Consider the following 19,116-nt stretch of genomic DNA (forward strand, 5'->3'; position numbering starts at 1 on the left):
TTTTTTTCCAGCAGACTGCATTTTCTCACTTTTCAATGTGATTAGTGTTTTAAGATTGCATTTTTCAGCAGTATCCTCCTGTGTACAACTAAAGTGCAGTCAGCCTTAGGAGCCTTGTTCAATGAAAACAATTATGAACCATCACACTCAGTTTTGTAAGGCTGCTTCTTTGTTTTCAGCGTTTCCAAATTAATTTAAGTCCTTAGGGGGCTGTGAGAATATACGTAATTTTATAGACGAATGTATAGATTTGAAGGTGCATATATTTCATAACTTGCGTTCTTGGCAGACAGGGTCAGAAAACACTTTCAGGCCTGCTGCCATATAATCAAAGACTAAGACTTGATTTATATTAACACGTGATCAATTTTAATGAGAGCAGCATAAATAAAGTAATGGCTTAGGAATTTTTAAATTATTCATTTCTTTAGCAAACATTACGTTGTGTATGGTGTTTGCAGTACAATGAACCCTACTGCACATTGCAAGGCTTTAATTAGTGGAGGGGAAGGGGAACTCTAAGCAGCTCTAGTCAGTTGATTCATAAATGAATTACTGTGTGTGAAATGTTCTACTTAAGTGAGGTCAGATGGTACAAATGCACTTAGGCACATCGTGAATGGTGCATTTAATTTTATTAACTCAGCTAAAGATGGTTAATGGTGAAGGGCACAATGGCTAAGAGAATGGACTCTGGAGCCAGCCCATTTCCATGACTTTGGGCAAATTACTTAACCTCCCTATGCCTCAGTTTCCTCCTACAGTGGCCTGTTTGAGCCAGCTTGTACTTGCTTGCAAGAGCCAACTGGTAAATGTTTAGAGATTGTGTGAGTTGGTTGTTAAATACAGTCATTATTAATCAATTATGTTTGGCTAGTCATGGCAGCTCATGCTCGTAATCCCAGCACTCTGGGAGGCCAAGGTGAGAGGATTGGTTGAGTTCAGGAGTTTGAAATCAGCCTGGACAACAGGGAGAAAAACCATCTCTACGAAACAAAAATACAAAAATTAGCTGGGTGTAGTGGCAGAAATACGTCATCCAGGCTACTTGGGGGGATGAGGTGGGAGGATTGCTTGAGCCCCGGAGGTCAATGTTGCAGTGAGCTGAGATCACACCACTGCTCTCCAGCCTGCACAACAAAGCCAGATTGTGTCTCAAGAAGAAAAAACAAACCCAAAAAACGAAAAAATGTTAAATTATTTAAACTTAGAATTACATAGATTTTATATAATTCTATAGAATTACAAAGGTAATAAGTAACCAAAACATACCATTTTCTAATTCTTTGGCTGCATTTACTATTACCTTTGCTCTGAAGGCCAGTGGTGCATATTCTATCTGGAAGCTGGAGACGCTATTCAAGGGTGAGCCACTCCACATCTCTTCCCGATTCCGTGTTTAGTGATGCCACATTGGTAGCTGAAACTTGGCCACAATGGGAGTATTTACACCACAGGAATCATCCAACACTACGAATGAGGGCTTCTGTTTTCTCTGAGAGGGCCAGTGGTTCAGTGTTTACCGGTACCCAACAGCTCATCTGAAAGTGGAGAGACGATACTAGCCGTACTTACCTCTTTGGGCTGTTAACGATGACGAAATCAGATAATGTTTCTAAAGTGCTTAGAACATTGGCACATATGAAGCATTATTTGTTTAAAAATCAAAATCTCTGGAATACTGATAATATTTCTGTGATCTTTGACAGGGCACCAGGCAGTTTCCCTGTTTTAGTTTACTTGCCCATTATACCAATCCACAGCACAGATGATCCCATTCATGGTTATTAAATCAGGGCTCCATGGATGTCTTGGCGTGGGAGTTGCTGATAGATTTTTGAGGACCTGCTGTGAACTTGAATCTCTGAGAGGATCTTGACCTGTGTTAGCTTATTTCATCCTCGAACCATCTACCTCTTAGAAGAGCAAACTGAGGCTCAGAGACACAATATTCCAGGTTACGTGGCTAGAAAATGGTAGAATCAAGCTTTGAAAGCAAAGATGTGACTGACAGCAAAGCCTTTCCCCATATGCTGGTGGTTCCCCACATGTGGGTCCTGGACTAGCGGCAGCCTGGGAATAACATGGGCACTTGTTACCTTGCAAATTGCCAGGCTCCACCTGAGCCTTGCAGAAATTCCAGTGTTGACTCCCAGCAATCTGCATTTACTGGGCCCTCCACGTGGTTCTGATTGAAGTTTGAGAACCACTGCCCTATGCTAGCAAGTGTGTGACCAGTGGAAAGGCCAATGGATTTAGAAAGAAAAGTGAATTGCTGGATATGAAGAACACCTCCTTTGAGGACAGAGGAGAAAGCACAGTTACCATCTTTCCAGGGCTAGCCCTCTCTTCCCCTGCTGAGCCTTGCTGCATCCACAATGTGGGAACTCAAGGGACCCATGACAATGCCTTCTCTAGGCAATGTGTGATCCCCATGAGACCAACATTAGGCAGAACAAAACTCATGAATGCTGCTGTGGGCAAAAGACATCCATTTAGACCAGCGATCAGGCACACAGTATAAGAGAGTGAGTGGGCCGGTGGGTACTAGGGAGGAGTGGTGGGACTGTGGGGAGCCGGAGATCCCAGACTCAGGGAAGCAGCTGCCCCTTGGCTTCTACTGATGGTTTCCATGTTGTCAGAGCTGCTTGTTTTTACTCTTTTTTTTTTTTTTTTTTTGAGACAGTCTCTCGCTATGCTCCCAAGCTAGAGTGCAGTGGTACAATATTGGCTCACTGCAACCTCTGCCTCCAAGGTTCAAGTGACACTCCTGCCTCAGCCTCCCAAGCAGCTGGGATTATAGGCACTTGCCACCACAACCAGCTAATTTTTGTATTTTTAGTAGACATGAGGTTTCACCATGTTGGCCAGGCTGGTCTCGAACTCCTGACCTCAAGTGATCCACCCACCTCAGCCTCCAAAAGTGCTGGGATTATAGGTGAGAGCTGCCATGCCTGACAGTTTTTACTTTTAACTCTTTGGGATTTTAATGCTGGAGATGTAGATTTTGATGAACTTTCTAATTTTTAAATGTTGGCAATAAACATTTGGAATAAAATTGTAAGAAATGCAATGGAGGACACACAGAACACATCTGAGAGCTGCAGTGGCCTGTAGTCCATTGGGTTGTGTCTGAAGTAAACATTGATGATCTTTTTTTTTTTTTTTTTCTTGAGATAAGTCTTGTTCTGTCACCCAGGCTGGAGTGCAGTGGCGTGATCTTGGCTCACTGCAACCTCTGCCTCCTGGGTTCAAGCGATTCTCGTGCCTCAGCCTCCCGAGTAGCTGGGACTACAGGTGTATGCCACCACACCTGGCTAATTTTTTATTTTAATTTTTTTAGTGGAGACAGAGTTTCACCCTGTTGGCCAGGCTGGTCTTGAACTCCTGACCTCAAGTGGTTTGCCCTCCCTGGCCTCCCAAAATGCTTATGGTCTTTCTTAAGATTCTCAGTAAGTTCCTAGGGACTAAGTTTTGTCAGAAGCCCAGAAAGTAGAGCTAGAGATAGATAATAATGAAGTATAATTGTCAAGTGTTCCAGTGACTTACTGGTATGTAACATGACCAGACATTGGCTTGGTGGCATGTGGTTTGCATATAGTTTGATGCATTCCATTTTATAGAAGGTTCCTGGGCATCTGTGAAGGGGAGCAGATCCCACAGTGCAGCATACAGACAACACTGGTGGCTGGGTCCTAAATGGTGTCTACTATCAACTTCAGAGAGGTGGTTCCAATGGTACTGCTATCCCAGCACCCCCACCCCCTGATTGCTTTCCCCGTCTCTGATACTGCGGAAAATTTTTGACCAATGTCATCTCTACGTGGGTGTATTTATCTCCACTTTAGCAAGGGGCTAAGTCACATTCATATTCACGTCTAGCTGATGATAAAGATTTCACCATGCCATCCCTGTTTAGAAGTTTGAACTGTAGACACTGCTTTAAATGTGTCCCAGAGATTCTGGTACATTGTGTCTTTGTTCTTGTTTGTTTCAAAGAACATCTTTATTTCTGCCTTCATTTCATTATTTATCCAGTAGTCATTCAGGAGCAAGTTGTTTAGTTACCATGTAGTTGTGCAGTTTTTGAGTGAATTTCTCAATCCTGAGTTCTAATTTGATTGCACTGTGGTCTGAGAGACTGTTTGTATGATTCCCGTTCTTTTGCATTTGCTGAGGAGTGATTTACTTCCAATTATGTGGTCAATGTTAGAATAAGTGCGATGTGGTGCTGAGAAGAATGTTTATTCTGTGGTTTTAGGGTGGAGAGTTCTGTAGATGTCTCTATTAGGTCAGCTTGGTCCAGATCTGAGTTCAGGTCCTGGATATCCTTGTTAATTTTGTCTCGCTGATCTGTCTAATATCAACAGTGGAGGGTTAAAGTCTCCTACTACTATTGTGTGGGAGTCTAAGTCTCTTTGCAGGTCATTAAGAACTTGCTTTATGTATCTGGGTGCTCCTGTATTGGGTGCATATATATTTAGGATAGTCAGCTCTTTTTGTTGCATTGATCCCTTTACCATTATGTAATGCCCTTTATCTCCTTTGATCTTTGTTGGTTTAAAGCCTCTTTTATCAGAGACTAGGCTTGCAAACCCTGCTTTTTTTTGCTCTCCATTTTCTTGGTGAATCCTCCTCCATCCCTTTATTTTGAGCCTGTGTGTGTCTCTGCACATGAGATGTGTTTCCTGAATACAGCACATCGATGGGGCTTGACTTTTTATCCAGTTTGCCAGTCTGTGTCTTTTGATTGGGGCATTTAGCCCATTTACATTTAAGGCTAATATTGTTGTGTGTGAATTTGATCCTGCCATTTTGATGCTAGCTGGTTGTTTTGCCCATTAGTTGATGCAGTTTCTTCATGGTGTTGATGGTCTTTACAATTCGGTATGTTTTTGCAGTGGCTGGCACAGGTTGTTCCTTTCCATGTTTAGTGCTTCCTTCAGGAGCTCTTGGAGGGCAGGCCTGGTGGTGATGAAATCTCTCAACTGTTGCTTGTCCATAAACGATTTTATTTCTCCTTCACTTTTGAAGCTTAGTTTGGCTGGATATGAAATTCTGGGTTGAAAATTCTTTTCTTTTAGGATGTTGAATATTGGCCCCCACTCTCTTCTGGCTTGTAGGGTTTCTGCTGAGAGATCCGCTGTGAATCTGAAGGGCTTTCCTTTGTGGGTAACTCGACCTTTTTCTCTGGCTGTCCTTAGCATTTTTTCCTTCATTTCAACCTTGGTGAATCTGACGATTATGTGCCTTGGGATTGCTCTTCTTGAGGAATATCTTTGTGGTGTTCTCTGTGTTTCCTGTATTTGTATGTTGGCCTGCCTTGCTAGTTTGGGAAAGTTCTCCAGGATAATGTCCTGAGAGTGTTTTGGAACCTGATTTTGTTCTCCTTGTCACTTTCAGGTACACCTATCAAATGTAGATTTGATCTTTTCACATAATCCCATATTTCTTGGAGGCTTTGTTCATTTCGTTTCACTCTTTTTTCTCTGATCTTGCTTTCTCTCTTTATTTCATTGAGTTGATCTTCAATCTCTGATATCCTTACCTCCGCTATTGAAACTTGTATATGCTTCACGGAGTTCTCGTGCTGTGTTTTTCAGCTCCATCATGTTGTAATCCTCTGTTGTGTTAAAATGGAAAAAAGATAAGCTTTATTCTGAAGCCAGGATTGAAAGAGAAGTTGAAGATATTATTACTCTGTGGCTGGAAATACAGTGCAGCTGAGGAAGAAAGATGCCTAGTGTTTCCCTTACTGTATTTTTGTGGCATTGTCAGTACTTTCACCGTTCTTTCTCCTCAGTCGGCTGACCTTCAAGAAGTCATGTTTACCGCTCTCATAAAGGACAGACCCAAGTTTGTCCGCCTCTTTCTGGAGAACGGCTTGAACCTGCGGAAGTTTCTCACCCACGATGTCCTCACTGAGCTCTTCTCCAACCACTTCAGCACGCTTGTGTACCGGAATCTGCAGATCGCCAAGAATTCCTATAATGATGCCCTCCTCACGTTTGTCTGGAAACTGGTTGCAAACTTCCGAAGAGGCTTCCGGAAGGAAGACAGAAATGGCCGGGACGAGATGGACATAGAATTCCATGTAGGTACTGGGAGAGTTGCCTGCTTGAGTTCTCAGATATTTTGAGGCTTCTCTCATAAGATATCTCCACTTTCCCTACTCTCTATCTTATTGCTGTAAAGTACTTAACACGTTGACATTGTTCATTTTTTCAACTCCCTTTACTTAAGATAAGGCATCTGTCTATAGGGTGAATCTATGCTATTTCTAATGTCTTGCTTTATGGTCTATACTATACTATATTTCAGACTAGTTGCAATTTTTCTTTTTCTTTTTGAGATAGAGTCTCGCTTTGTCATCCAGGCTGGAGAGCAGTGGCCCAATCTCAGCTCACTATAGCCTCCGCCTCCTGGGTTCGAGCAATTCTCCTGCCTCAGCCTTCTGAGTAGCAGGGACTACAGGTGTGCGCCACCATGCCTGGCTAATTTTTGTATTTTTATTAGAGATGCAGTTTCACCATGTTGGCCAGGCTGGTCTCGAACTCCTGACCCCAGGTGATTGGCCCACCTTAGCCTCCCAAGAGTTGGGATTACAGGCATGAACCACCATGCCCGGCCTCAGTTTTTCTTAATTGCAGAACTTGGTGTGGTATACTTTCTGAAGGTATCTAACAGGGAATAGGGGCAAACATATGGCTGCATGCTCGTGTTGTAGACCACTGGCCATGATCTACCTAAAATAGCTTGCTGCCCATGCGTGTGAAGGAATGAAGAACTGACAAGGCTTCTTTTGTGAGTAAAGGAGGAAGTGCATATTTCCGAGGGGCTAAATCTGGATATTCACTTGAGACAATTTTGTGGCTGTAACACCTATAAACCTACAGGACTTCTCATTTTAAGTATAGGAAGCCCTAGTTTCCAGTTGGCAGCACCTGAAACTCTTCGCTGAAAGTTTGTCCTGATCAGAGCCCAATGACTGTCAGAAGGCAGTGTATATATACCCCACTTGAAGGAGCTGACTTTAAGGTTTATGTTCTACTCTGGCTCCTAGAGTTGGCTAGCGGGGCTAATCTCTAGTTATCCACCAAGATAATTTGCTTGATAATGCACCTTGTATTGGGTTCCCGTTTTTCTGTTATCATTTCCCCACTTCCCTATTGGTTTTCTTGAGATCATGTCCCACGTAAACTACTTGCCTCAAATCCTTGTCTCAGATTTTTTTTCTGGGGAAACTCAAACTAGGTCATTATCTTTTGTAATTATGGGATTTTTGGAGTGTATGTGTGTTGCAAAAATCTAAACGCACTAGGTGTTTGTGGGACTTGGAAGTGTTTAAAGGGCCTGTGTTCGACTACATTCATGTTAGATTTCTCTGCAACATGCGTAATATGCCTCATGCATTCTATACTTTGGTAAAACCTGTAAAGAAGTTGAAAAGGAATATATTATATATAAACACTTAGTTGTTTTCTATCTGAAAATTTTCCCTTGAAAGATACAGAATGCTGAATAGGAGCTGGGATTGTTTTTTTTTTTCCAGACAGAGTCTCGCTCTGTTTCCCAGGCTGGATTGCAGTGGCGCCATCTCCGCTCACTGTATTCTCTGCCTCCTGGGTTCAAGTGATTCCCCTGCCTCAGCCTCCCGAGTAACTGGGACTACAGACACGCACTACCATGCCTGGCTAATTTTTTGTATTTTAGTAGAGACAGGGTTTCACCATGTTGGCCAGGATGGTCTCAATCTCTTGACCTCGTGATCCGCCTGCCTTGGCCTCCCAAAGTGCTGGGATTATGGGCATGAGCCATCGCGCCCAGCCAGGAGCTGGAATTCTAATTGATATGTCAGGCATTGAATCTTTGAATAACAGTCCAAAGAAATAAGCCACAGTTTTATGTTGGGATAATTGAACTTAAGCATAGGAAAGTTGGAATCTAGTTTGAAGAATTTTTTTCTAAAAGAGAAACAGAGTTATATGATGAGAAGGAATTGCTTTCTCTCAGCCTGTCAGGAGTCATTCAGTTTTCAAATTGCTCTCAACACTTTTTTCACCCTTTAGAGCTTTTCATCTAGTTGTACTTTGTCTTTTATGACAGATAAAAGATTTGGTGTCAAAATTAGACCACCCAATGAGCTGCAGAGATGAAAATCACATCACTGCACTGTGAAAATGGAGTCATGCACAAAGCCACAGAGCCCTCCAGACCCTACTCTCCTAGGTCTTCCTGATCCCAGAACAATTTCCATTTGCACATGCTGACCACATGCTCTAACCCCCCAGGACGTGTCTCCTATTACTCGGCACCCCCTGCAAGCTCTCTTCATCTGGGCCATTCTCCAGAACAAGAAGGAACTCTCCAAAGTCATTTGGGAGCAGGTAAGTGCCCAAGCCCACACCAGATTTACATCAAATGTATGCTTTGTTATAACAGTTCTAATCCTCTCAAAATTCACATGCCTAATATAAAACATCACCAGCGAAATGGGACGTCTGAGGTTAGATGAACATGGCCGTGCTTCTCTTCCATGTTGGTGAAGGAGTGCTTGGGAAGGGCAGTCCCTGGAGAATAGTCCGGCTTGGTGGGCAGTCAGGCAGGCACCTGCTTCTCAGGTGTGTGTGGGTGTGTGATTGTTTTCCAAGTGAATGAGGTATTCATTTTTGATTTTTTTTTAAAAATTTACTTCAGTACATGTGCAGGTCATGCAGGGTTGTTGCATAGGTGCATACATAACCAGGTGGTTTGCTGCCTCTATTCCCTCTTCATCTATATCTGGCATTTCTCCCCATGTTATCTCTCCCCCCTCTCCACCCTGCTGTCCCTCCTATAGCCCCCCACTACTGCCCTCAGTGCGTGATGCTCCTCTCCCTGAGTCCATGTGTTCTCATTGTTCAACACCCGCCTATGAGCGAGAACACGCAGTGTTTGGTTTTCTGTTCTTGTGTCAGTTTGCTGAAAATGATGGTTTCCAGATTCATCTAAGTCCCTACAGAGGACACAAACTCATCGTTTTTTATGGCTACATAGTATTCTATGGTATATATGTGCCACATTTTCTTTGTCCAGTCTATCATTGATGGGCATTTGGGTTGGTTCCAGGTCTTTGCTATTGTACACAGGGCCGCAATGAACATACCTGTGCGTGTGTCTTTATAATAGAACAATTTATAATCCTTTGGGTATGTACCCAGTAATGGGATTGCTAGGTCAAATGGAATTTCTATTTCTAGATCCTTGAGAAATCACCACACTGACTTCCATAATGGTTGAACTAATTTACACTCCCACCAACAGTGTGAAAGTGTTCCTATTTCTCCACATCCTCTCCAGCATCTGTTGTTTCCAGATTTTTTAATGATCGCCATTCTAACTGGCATGAGATGTTACCTCAATGTGGTTTTGATTTGCATTTCTCTAATGACCAGTGTTGATGAACATTTTTTCATATGTTTGTTGGCCTTATATACTGTATGTCTTCTTTTGAAAAGTGTCTGTTCATATCCTTTGCCCACTTTCGAATGGGTTTGTTTGTTTTTTTCTTGTATACCTGTTTTAGATCTTTGTAGATTCTGGATATTAGCCCTTTGACAGATGGACAGATTGCAAAAATTTTCTCCCATTCTGTTGGTTGTCGGTTCACTCTAATGATTGTTTCTTTTGCTGTTCAGAAGCTCTGAAATTTGATTTTAAAAATTAATTTCCGGCTTTATTGCATTATAGACAGGAAGTAGGGCCCGTAAAAATTCTGATTTGGAAAGTTTATTGAGAATTTTCCTTGTGATTTAGCACGTAAGATCTTTTGTAAATGGTTTATGGACACTCACATTACTTTATTTTTAGAGGAAAGCTTAGATATTGAATATTGAATTCACATACTCAATCTTGAAGTGACATTGTTCAGGTCTTCTGTGTTCTTGTCCAGGCCTTCCTCAACCTTTGAGCTATTCCAGTATGAGAGCGAATTAGACCTCCTGCTATCATGGTCTTACTGTCAGTTTCTCATGGCATTTATCTTAATATTTTTATATGCTAATTCTGTGTTCAAGACTGTGAACATATTCAGGTTCCAAGTTATTTGTGTTCATTAAAAATTTTACTTTGAATCATTATGAATAGTTCCTAGGTTGGGTTTAGGGCTTCCTTACTCCAGAGCAATTTCCATTTGTACGTGCTGACCACATGCTCTAACCCCGCCCACCAAATCGACTCTGTTTCCTGCTTTGCCATGAATACATTCTTGTTGGACATTAACGTTGACTTGACCACTTCAGGGGATTAAGAATAAACCTTAAAATTCTCCATCCCTCCCCCTAAAAAGACTAGGGGCTGCACTCTGGCAGCCCTGGGAGCCAGCAAGCTTCTGAAGACTCTGGCCAAAGTGAAGAATGACATCAACGCTGCTGGGGAGTCCGAGGAGCTGGCTAATGAGTATGAGACCCGGGCGGTCGGTGAGTCCCCAGAGCTGGGATCCCTCTGTGGGCGTGGGTCTGCCATACGGCACAGACATTGACAGTGGCACTCACAGGCCGGGCAGTGGAGGTCTGTGGCATGCCCAAGCTCCCCTGCCTGATGGAGGGCTGCAGACCACAGACCACAGTTCTGGGTGCACAGGCCATAGCAGAAGCCACAAACTCCTTGGTCCTGGCACATATGGAATTTTCCAAGAATGAACATGGGACATTTTGGGCTCTCTGATCCCATGGCCACCCAGGGCCACACCCACGCCAAGTTCTAAGCAACTCAGGGAGCATTGGAGTATTTTTTTGGGGGGGGGGGTTGGATGCTGTTACAACACTGTGACAGGGCTGAGATTTTACCTGACTTGCACCCTAACCAGTTAGCCTGCCAGTTTCATACACACACACTGCCAGAGGACCCAGCCCCTGGGTCTGCGACACTCATGGTTTGTTATGGGAAAGGCAGCAGCCTGAGTAGCATCTTGGGTTGCTTCGCCTTGTCTCGGTTCCCAAGGGATAGCTCGAATACTGGTTGCTCTGCAGCGCCCTGAAGTTAGGAGACAAGGAGTTTCTATCAGGGCTGCAGCTGAGATTACTTATTGCCTGGAGTGGATGATACTCCACTAAGCATTACTGCCCTAGCATGTCTCAGGACACCTGACTGCTGTTTGCTATTCAGTCCTCAAACAAAGCTTGTCAATGCCCTTTGTGCAGAGGCCCCGATCATTCAGGAAGGTGAGAAATCCGGAACCAATTGCCTCTAAACAACAGAGAGTTTCAGGCCTGCTCAGTTTTTTTCCGTTTTCACTTGACAGTTTTAAGTTTGCAACGTGGTATTTGCATCCAGGTTTGTTGGGTGTCTTATCGAATGTAAACATGCTGATGAGTTTAGCTTCTCTGTTTTGAAAAAACGTGTCTAATTATTTCTTTTAATTTATTAAAAATTCAAAGCAGTTCATTTCTGAATGACCTCAATTAGGCAAAGGCTCCTAATATTTTTACTTCTAAAAAATTTCCTCTGAGGATCTACACTGCAATTTCTTTGTCATTAGGTCACGAAATGTAAGCATACACTAATGCAATAGGTCAGTGTTTCTTACACTTTCTTTTCCCTCTCGGTGCCTTATCTGCAAAGCAAGCTTGCCAAGATGGCATAGAATTCAAATGAGATGGAGGAAGGGCTGCTATGGTTATGGGGGAGTCTGGATGGGGGTGCAGAGGGTCCAGATCCCTTCTCAGTGGCTGAGGCTCTCCTGCCTGAGCCCAGACAGAAGCCCACTAAAGAGAGGGTCTCCCTGTGTCCAATGCAGCTCAATTCAACGAGCAGTTATTGTCACCTGCTGCCATCAGGAGCTCTGCTGGGTTTGTTGTGCCTTTAGAAAATCCTCTTATTCAGTAAGGCATTGTGTTGTGATGGCATTTTTTATGCCTTTTATAAGAATGAACTCACACCCAGGCTATTCTTAGATTCAGGGGTTGGCTGGGGGCGGAAGCAGGACAGTTTCAGGCATGTGCAGCACTGACGCCAGCTTCTCTCTGTGCTGATGTCGCTGTAGAGCTGTTCACCGAGTGTTACAGCAGCGATGAAGACTTGGCAGAACAGCTGCTGGTCTATTCCTGTGAAGCTTGGGGTGGAAGCAACTGTCTGGAGCTGGCGGTGGAGGCCACAGATCAGCATTTCATCGCCCAGCCTGGGGTCCAGGTAAACCATGCTCAGCCACCAAACCACATGCTCAGAAATGGTCCTTTTATGTCAGATGCTACTAGCAGAATTAAAAAACATTAAAAATGAACCTTATTCTCCAATATAAAAGCCATAGAAGGAGTCGTTTGGTGACGATGTGGGAGATGGCAGAGCATAGGCATTGGTTGAAAGCCTTGCTTTAAGAGATGGTGTAGGACAAAGAATATTCTTTGAGTTTCCACTTAGCAAATGTCCCAGCATCATAATTATGAGCTGCGCCTCTGGATCCCACGGCCTGGGTCTCCGTCAGTTGTGCCCCTAATGAAGTGTGTGATGATGGGCCAGGTTACATGAGCTCTCTGAGTCTTAGTTTCCTCATCTGTAAGATAGGAAGGTAGCAGATAAAGGGCTATTGTGAGGATTTAAGGAGATAGCATGTGAAAGATATTGGTCCTTTATTTAGCTATTACTATTGCAGTTATTAGTGACAGCAGCAGGAAAACTATTGTGAAATGAGTAGAACCAGTCTAGAGGTTTCTGCACTGAATTGAATGAATAGCAGGTTGCACCTGGTGTCTCAGGCCACAGAAGGGAGTTTTCACTCTCAGTTTCAATTGTAGAAATGTGGACGTAAGAAAGGGAGGGGGATGGGAAGAGATGGAGGGACCAACGCTTGTCAGCCACACCTGTTACACACAAGGCCACATTTCATCTTCACAGCACATGTCGCGATAGGTGTCATCCCATTTCACCGAGGAGGATGCAGGAGCTCAGAGAGGTTCTGGAATGTCCTTCCAGCTTGCGTTGCTGGGAAGTAGCAGCACTGGGATTGGATCTCATGTTGATTACCCACAACTTTCATGTCATGGACTTTCCATTATGTCATACAGCAAAGTGTTTGTGAACAAAATCCATTTGCTACTGCAACTAAGCCAGATTGAATGAGAGCAGTGATCTGTGACAAGGAGCACACAGAGAGGGTCTTGCTATTGCTCGGTTTTAGCCTCTGCGGCAGTGTAGTGCGTAAGTGGGTAGTGCAGTGTAGTGTAGTAAGGCTGGGCTAGCTGCCCAGGTGGGCCGCACCCTGATCATGGCTCCCTGGGCCCCAAACTCCATCTTGCCTGTGTCCCAGAACTTGGGGCCCTGTGGAGGGTGGCTTTTACTCCTGTCCAGGTTCATAGATCGTTTCAATCAGATGTCAGGTCATTCATTTCACTGAAAATCTCACTACCAGGCCACAGGACCACCCAGGTCCATCCATCACAGGACAGCCAGGGAGTTCCTATAGTCAGGCTGCAGTGTGTGATCAAAATGCTGCTGGTAACCATGGAACCCAATCCAATGCTGTTACTTTCTGTGACCGGGGCCTGTCAGTGACACTCATGATGGCCTGGCCTGTGCATCACCTCAGAATAGGAGAGTGAGGAAGACTAAGCACTACCTGTCTGTTGCCCACGACCCCTGCACCCCCTCCCAAGAAGCAGACCCCAAAGTGAGGATTTTAATACCAGGAGTTTATTCTGGAGGTGAGCCTGGGAAGCATAGGAGGTGCCAGTGAGACAGGGAAGGGACAGGGACAGACACGATGTGCTGATGAGGAGGTTGCCACTGTGGGCAGCCGAGGCTTGACCCGCCAGGGACCTCTGGGAAACTGTAGAACCTGCTTCAGTGTTGCCCGGCCCAGTGCAAGGCCGCCGGCCATTTACCCTCCACCTGCAATTGGTTGTTTGTTGAAAGCTGCTTCTGGGCACCTTGTTCCAGGATGCCAGTCCTCATGGGCCAAGCATGTGCCTGACTGAAGTGGCCCCAGGCAGGGGTCCTCAGGAGCAGCCGTACTCCTCCAAGGGGCAGGGCAGGTGCCCAGGGCCGGAGGGGTGCACGCCAGTCCCAGCCCTCCCAGCCAGCACTGAGAAGGCCTTGGATTCCCCTTTTCCTCTGCTCCTGAGACACACCAACCTCCGTCTGCTTGACGGGCTATTTTTTGAGAGATATGGGTCCTTTGATGTGGTCGGGTCTATGCTCCCCTGCTGGCTCTCAGAGCTGCTGTGAGTTTTCTAATTTCCACCGTCGTGGTAGTCCCTTCTGTGTCAGTGTCAAGGGTTGATACAGTCTGGGGAGAGCTTTTTCATGCATTTCATCCTGAATTGATGTCAAGGCACCAACAGTCTCCCCCTTCCCATCTTCCTTTTAGTTTCCTTACAAAAGTATCACCTGTCTTTCTCCAGAAATGAATCCTTGGGCACCCTACAGGTAGTATTCATTGGCTGTGCCTGCGAATTTGTGATCCCTGAAGACAAAGGAACCAGAAAGATACTTGTTTAAACTTCTGTAATAAACTCAAGTTGGATAAAAATTACTAGGCTTATTGAATTTGAACATACACAACTATTACTTTAAAGTGCACATAATCCAACTCAGAAAAAGACTTAAAATACAACCAAGTTTTGAATTGCTTTTATCACTGCCCCTTAGAATACAGGCAGTGGGTATAAAAGAATAGGGACCTTAATTCAAAAAGCTGTCTATTTTGGGGAAAGTGTGGGGCAGGGGGGAAAGTTTGCATGCCATCCTGCATAGAATTGTGTTAATAAGGACCTTGTTCTCTGTCTTTGTTTCCCTGTAGAATTTTCTTTCTAAGCAATGGTATGGAGAGATTTCCAGAGACACCAAGAATTGGAAGATTATCCTGTGTCTATTTATTATACCCTTGGTGGGCTGTGGCTTTGTATCATTTAGGTACAAACCAAGGCACATAATTGTGTGTGAGTGTGTGTGCCAGTGTGTGTATGCACATCCACATGTGTGTGCTCTTGTGTAAATGATTACAAAGCCTGGAACTTATGATCCTTACATTGGTGCCTATGAATTTCTTCTGGTATCTCCCCCAACTTTTCCTGAGTTTCCTCTTAAGTGGGTAGAGGTGGGGTTTTGTCTTTAACATCTGGGGCAGAATTTGGATTTGTTAATTGCAAAATGCCGAGGATTGAATTGGGGTTGGGTCCATCTTAGGACACAGTTTTGATCCCTTGTCTTCCTCCTGGCTATGGGTCTGCATTTACCTATGTTTGGAAGGAGGGGAGAGCGGTGCCCGTCCCACGCTTGCAAGGACGCTGATGATGCCCTTATCTCTGGGTCCAGGAAGAAGCCTGTCGACAAGCACAAGAAGCTGCTTTGGTACTACGTGGCGTTCTTCACCTCCCCCTTTGTGGTCTTCTCCTGGAACGTGGTCTTCTATATCGCCTTCCTCCTGCTGTTTGCCTATGTGCTGCTCATGGATTTCCATTCAGTGCCACACCCCCCTGAGCTGGTCCTGTACGCACTGGTCTTTGTCCTCTTCTGTGATGAAGTGAGACAGGTAGGACGGCCATGACAGCAGGAACCCCCTTGCTTCCTTTGTGGGAGGCATCTTTCTAAAGCCGAGAGGAGTGGAGGTTGCTTCTGAAGTTCAAAAGTCATCATTTTCCCAAAATGAATGTTCTAGTTAGGTGCTAGTCCATGAGGATGAAGGTGCATTTTCACACCCTTAGTAATTCAGTAAGATCTCCTAGTACCAAGTTTACTCTTTGCTCTCTCATGAATGCTGATTGATAGAGATGAATTAGTCAGAAACGGGGTCATGTTTGAAGAGAAGAGAGACCCTGGATGGTAAACCCAGTGCCGTCATCAGGACTGGTTTGTGTTCCTGCCATTACCGTGGTGAGTGGCGGGAGCTGGCAGGACTTTTGAGCTAAGAGCATCTTAATGCACAGCATGTCAGAGTGACAATGCTTTAAGTCATGTAACTCCCTGTGGGTTTCAGGGAGCTGGTGTCAATTATTCATGGTGCTTTTCTGCAGTTTCTTAGACCTTCACTTTTTGTCATCCTCTTTCTACCGTTGAATCCATAACTTTACCTCAGGCCTCATGTGTAGCAGGTGCGTGGTTCATAACTGTTGAAGAAACAAATGTTGATCGTGAAGGTGGTGTTATCCCTAAACCATTATGAAAAGTCATCCCAGGAAATCCTTTCACACTTAGCAGTTTATAAATGGTTTGAGAACTGCTGTTGCTGTCACTATTGTCCCCTCTGAGCCTAAACACAAAAATATATCAACTCAGCAAGTGTGTGCTTGGTACTTACAGTTTCCAAGGTACAACACCACATGCTACAAGAGATCTGGGGGACGAATCGTGCTATTCTTGCCCTTACAGAGTCACTGACTCTTACAAGAATCCTAAGTTCACTTAAACTTTCATGCCAACGCTGACAGACATTTTTTTGGTGACTTCTAGCACTCCTGGTTGAGAAGGACTCCAAGGGTCTGTCTGTCCTTAACGGGAGAGTGTTTTGATCGATTAGTGATGTCTGCCGTGGGTGTGAACTGTGGGAAAAGTCCTGGACCGGTGCCCTGTATCTGCCTTTCCTTGCCCAGCAGGTCTGAGGTGCAGATGGGGAATGGAGCTGGGGTGGAGGTGGAGGAAGCATAAGTTGAATGACTCATGTGAGAGTTGAACAGCAGGATATCAGGACTTACCTACCAGCAACTCTTCCCTGAGGACAGGGCCTTGCTATGTGCAGGGGATTTCCCTGACTTCGGATCGGCCCCATGAGAGTCCACACACTGCCCTGGGAAGTCACCGCCCTGCCTAGGCCATTCCCTCAGGGTTAGTCTGCAGGGCTGCCGTGATGAAGCATCGTAGACCACTAGGCTTAAATAACAGAAATTCATTGCCTTATGAGTCTAGAGGCCAGACATCTGAGATCAAGCTGTCGCAGAGCTGGCTTCCTCTGAAGGCTGTGCAGGAGACTGTCCTGGCCTCTCCTCTGGCTTCTGGCAGCCGGCTGGCATGCTTCACTGTTCCTTGGCTTGTCAATGCATCACTCTGGTCCCTGTCTTCATGGGTGACTCCTGCATGAGTGATTGTGTCCAAATTTCCTCTCTTCCTGGGGACATTGGTTGTACTGGATCAGGGGCCACTCTACTTCAGCATGACTTCCGCTTTACTTAATTCGTTATATCTGCAATGACCCTGTTTCCAAACAGTGTCATATGCAAGGTACTGGGGGTTAGGACTTCCATGTTTGGATTTTCGGGGACACAATTTAACCTATAACGAATCTCTTTCTTTTAGCTGCCACCTTCTACTTCCTACCTCTGTGTTTTGGCTTGCTATGTATGTGTCAGCAGCAGCGAGGGGATGGAAATATTCTGTTTGAGAGAAGCAGAGAAAGGCTGAAGGAGACTCAGTATTTAAAACAGCGTAGGCCCAGGCCAGACTGAGAAAGGGAGGGAAGCAGCCCTCATCCAGCTAGGAGCCTTGGAGCCACGGTCTGGGTGCTCACCCTGGATGAGGTCCCTCATTTTCCCTTCTCCTGAACTGGCGTGGTTCCCTCCACTCTCACTTGTAGTTGACCATGACTGAGACCCTTTTCTAAGGCACTTCACAGAGAAAAAGACAACATCCTCAGTTTAGCTTTTGCAAGAGGGAGGTGCTGAAAGAGTGAGACTGGGGGCTTTGTGGCACTGGACGGGGAAGAGCCCCAACACTCCACCTCTTTCCCCCTCTGAGGGGCTGGCTGATGTCTTGTCATGGACTGGGAAAGACAGGGACAGTGCCTGCCCCAAGAGTGGAGTAAGTGCCAACAGGCTTTGACTGGTCTGTGGAGATTGGTAACCTTGGAGGGCGGCCTGCTGGTTGGCAGGGCTGTTCTGGCACAGCCCACTGGAGAGGCAGCTGGACCACCCGGGAGGTCACATAGGCCTCCAGCCCTTGGTGGTGACTCACAGGCAGGAACCTGAGCTCTATGGGGCAGCAGACTTTGCCAGAAGAGGCACGGGGTCTGTAGGAACTGGAGCAGCACACTGCATGACTCAGGTGACCGGCCTGACATCTCAAAGGTAGCCAACGGATAGAATTGAGTGACAATGGATTCATAGCCTGTTGGGGAAATGAGTCAGGAGCACAAATAAGCAGAGGGAGAGAGAGAGAGAGAGAGACAGACAGAGACAGAGGAGAGAAATGTGGAGGTGGGGAGGGAGGAAAAAACCAGCCGGAATTGCAAATGGCTGGTACAGTAGTAACTTACTGAATTTTTATGACCTGCAAGAGGTTATTTAGGGAATACGAGGATGGAGGCCTGGCATGGTGCCCTAGTGCCTCTCTTCTTGCATCAACTCCACTAAGAGGTTCCTCTGAGCTTTTCCAGCTCCTAACACATACTCTGTTGTTGCTCAGAATTGCGTGGCATAGGAATGATTTGATTTAGATGTTTATTTCTTATTCATTTGGTCTCCGGGGGCTAGCACAGGAGGTGGAACTGACATGTTTCTGACAAGCCTGTGTGTTTTTAGTAAATGCATTGATAAAGCAAGGTCTTCATAATTCAACCCAAGAGCTGTGTGCCCTGCGGTGGCCCTGGTAACACTCAGGAGACCAGTGCTGGGGAGCTGGAGAGGAACCCTGCCCACAACCCCACATGCAGGTGCTCAAGGGTGTTCTCTGGGGCAGAGGGCTCTTTGTTGGCCTCTTCTCAGAATGGTTGATGAAAAGTCAAAAGTCTTTTTTCTGCTACTTTTTACCCCTCACGCTCCCAAACATTTCTCTACCTGTCCCTGACCCTGCCTCTCATGCTGCATTAAGGCACAGAAGCTGCTGCTGTTCAAGCCCAGACACTGACTCCTTCAGGCATCTAAAGAAACCAGGGGCCTGGTGTGGAGGCTCACGCCTATTATCCTAGCACTTTGGGAGGCCGAGGAAAGTGGATCACATGAGGTCAGGAGTTCGAGACCAGCCTGGTCAACATGGCGAAACCTCGTATCTACTCAAAATACAAAAATTAGCCGGGCATGGTGGTGTGCGCCTGTAATCCCAGCTACTCTGGAGGCTGAGGCAGTAGAATCATTTGAACTCTGGAGGCAGAGGTTGCAGTGAGCCAAGATCGCACCACTGCACTCCAGTCTGGGTGACAGAGCGAGACTTCTTCTT

The 19,116-nt window shown here is 45.4% G+C and overlaps 1 protein-coding gene across 1 annotated transcript in view; it reads left to right on the plus strand.

Annotated features, from left to right (window-relative positions):
• TRPM8 (transient receptor potential cation channel subfamily M member 8) overlaps positions 1 to 19,116 on the plus strand; it is a 100,631-nt gene that overhangs the window by 39,152 nt on the left and 42,363 nt on the right. The window contains exons 12-17 of the mRNA XM_017537713.2: positions 5,804 to 6,094; positions 8,292 to 8,387; positions 10,328 to 10,457; positions 12,023 to 12,168; positions 14,774 to 14,886; positions 15,289 to 15,505. Coding sequence (XP_017393202.1) covers positions 5,804 to 6,094; positions 8,292 to 8,387; positions 10,328 to 10,457; positions 12,023 to 12,168; positions 14,774 to 14,886; positions 15,289 to 15,505 — 993 coding nt within the window. The remainder of the gene's footprint in view (positions 1 to 5,803; positions 6,095 to 8,291; positions 8,388 to 10,327; positions 10,458 to 12,022; positions 12,169 to 14,773; positions 14,887 to 15,288; positions 15,506 to 19,116) is intronic.

The sequence above is a fragment of the Cebus imitator genome, unplaced genomic scaffold (genome assembly GCF_001604975.1).
Source record: "Cebus imitator isolate Cc_AM_T3 unplaced genomic scaffold, Cebus_imitator-1.0 Scaffold106, whole genome shotgun sequence".
Classification (NCBI taxonomy): Eukaryota; Metazoa; Chordata; class Mammalia; order Primates; family Cebidae; genus Cebus; species Cebus imitator.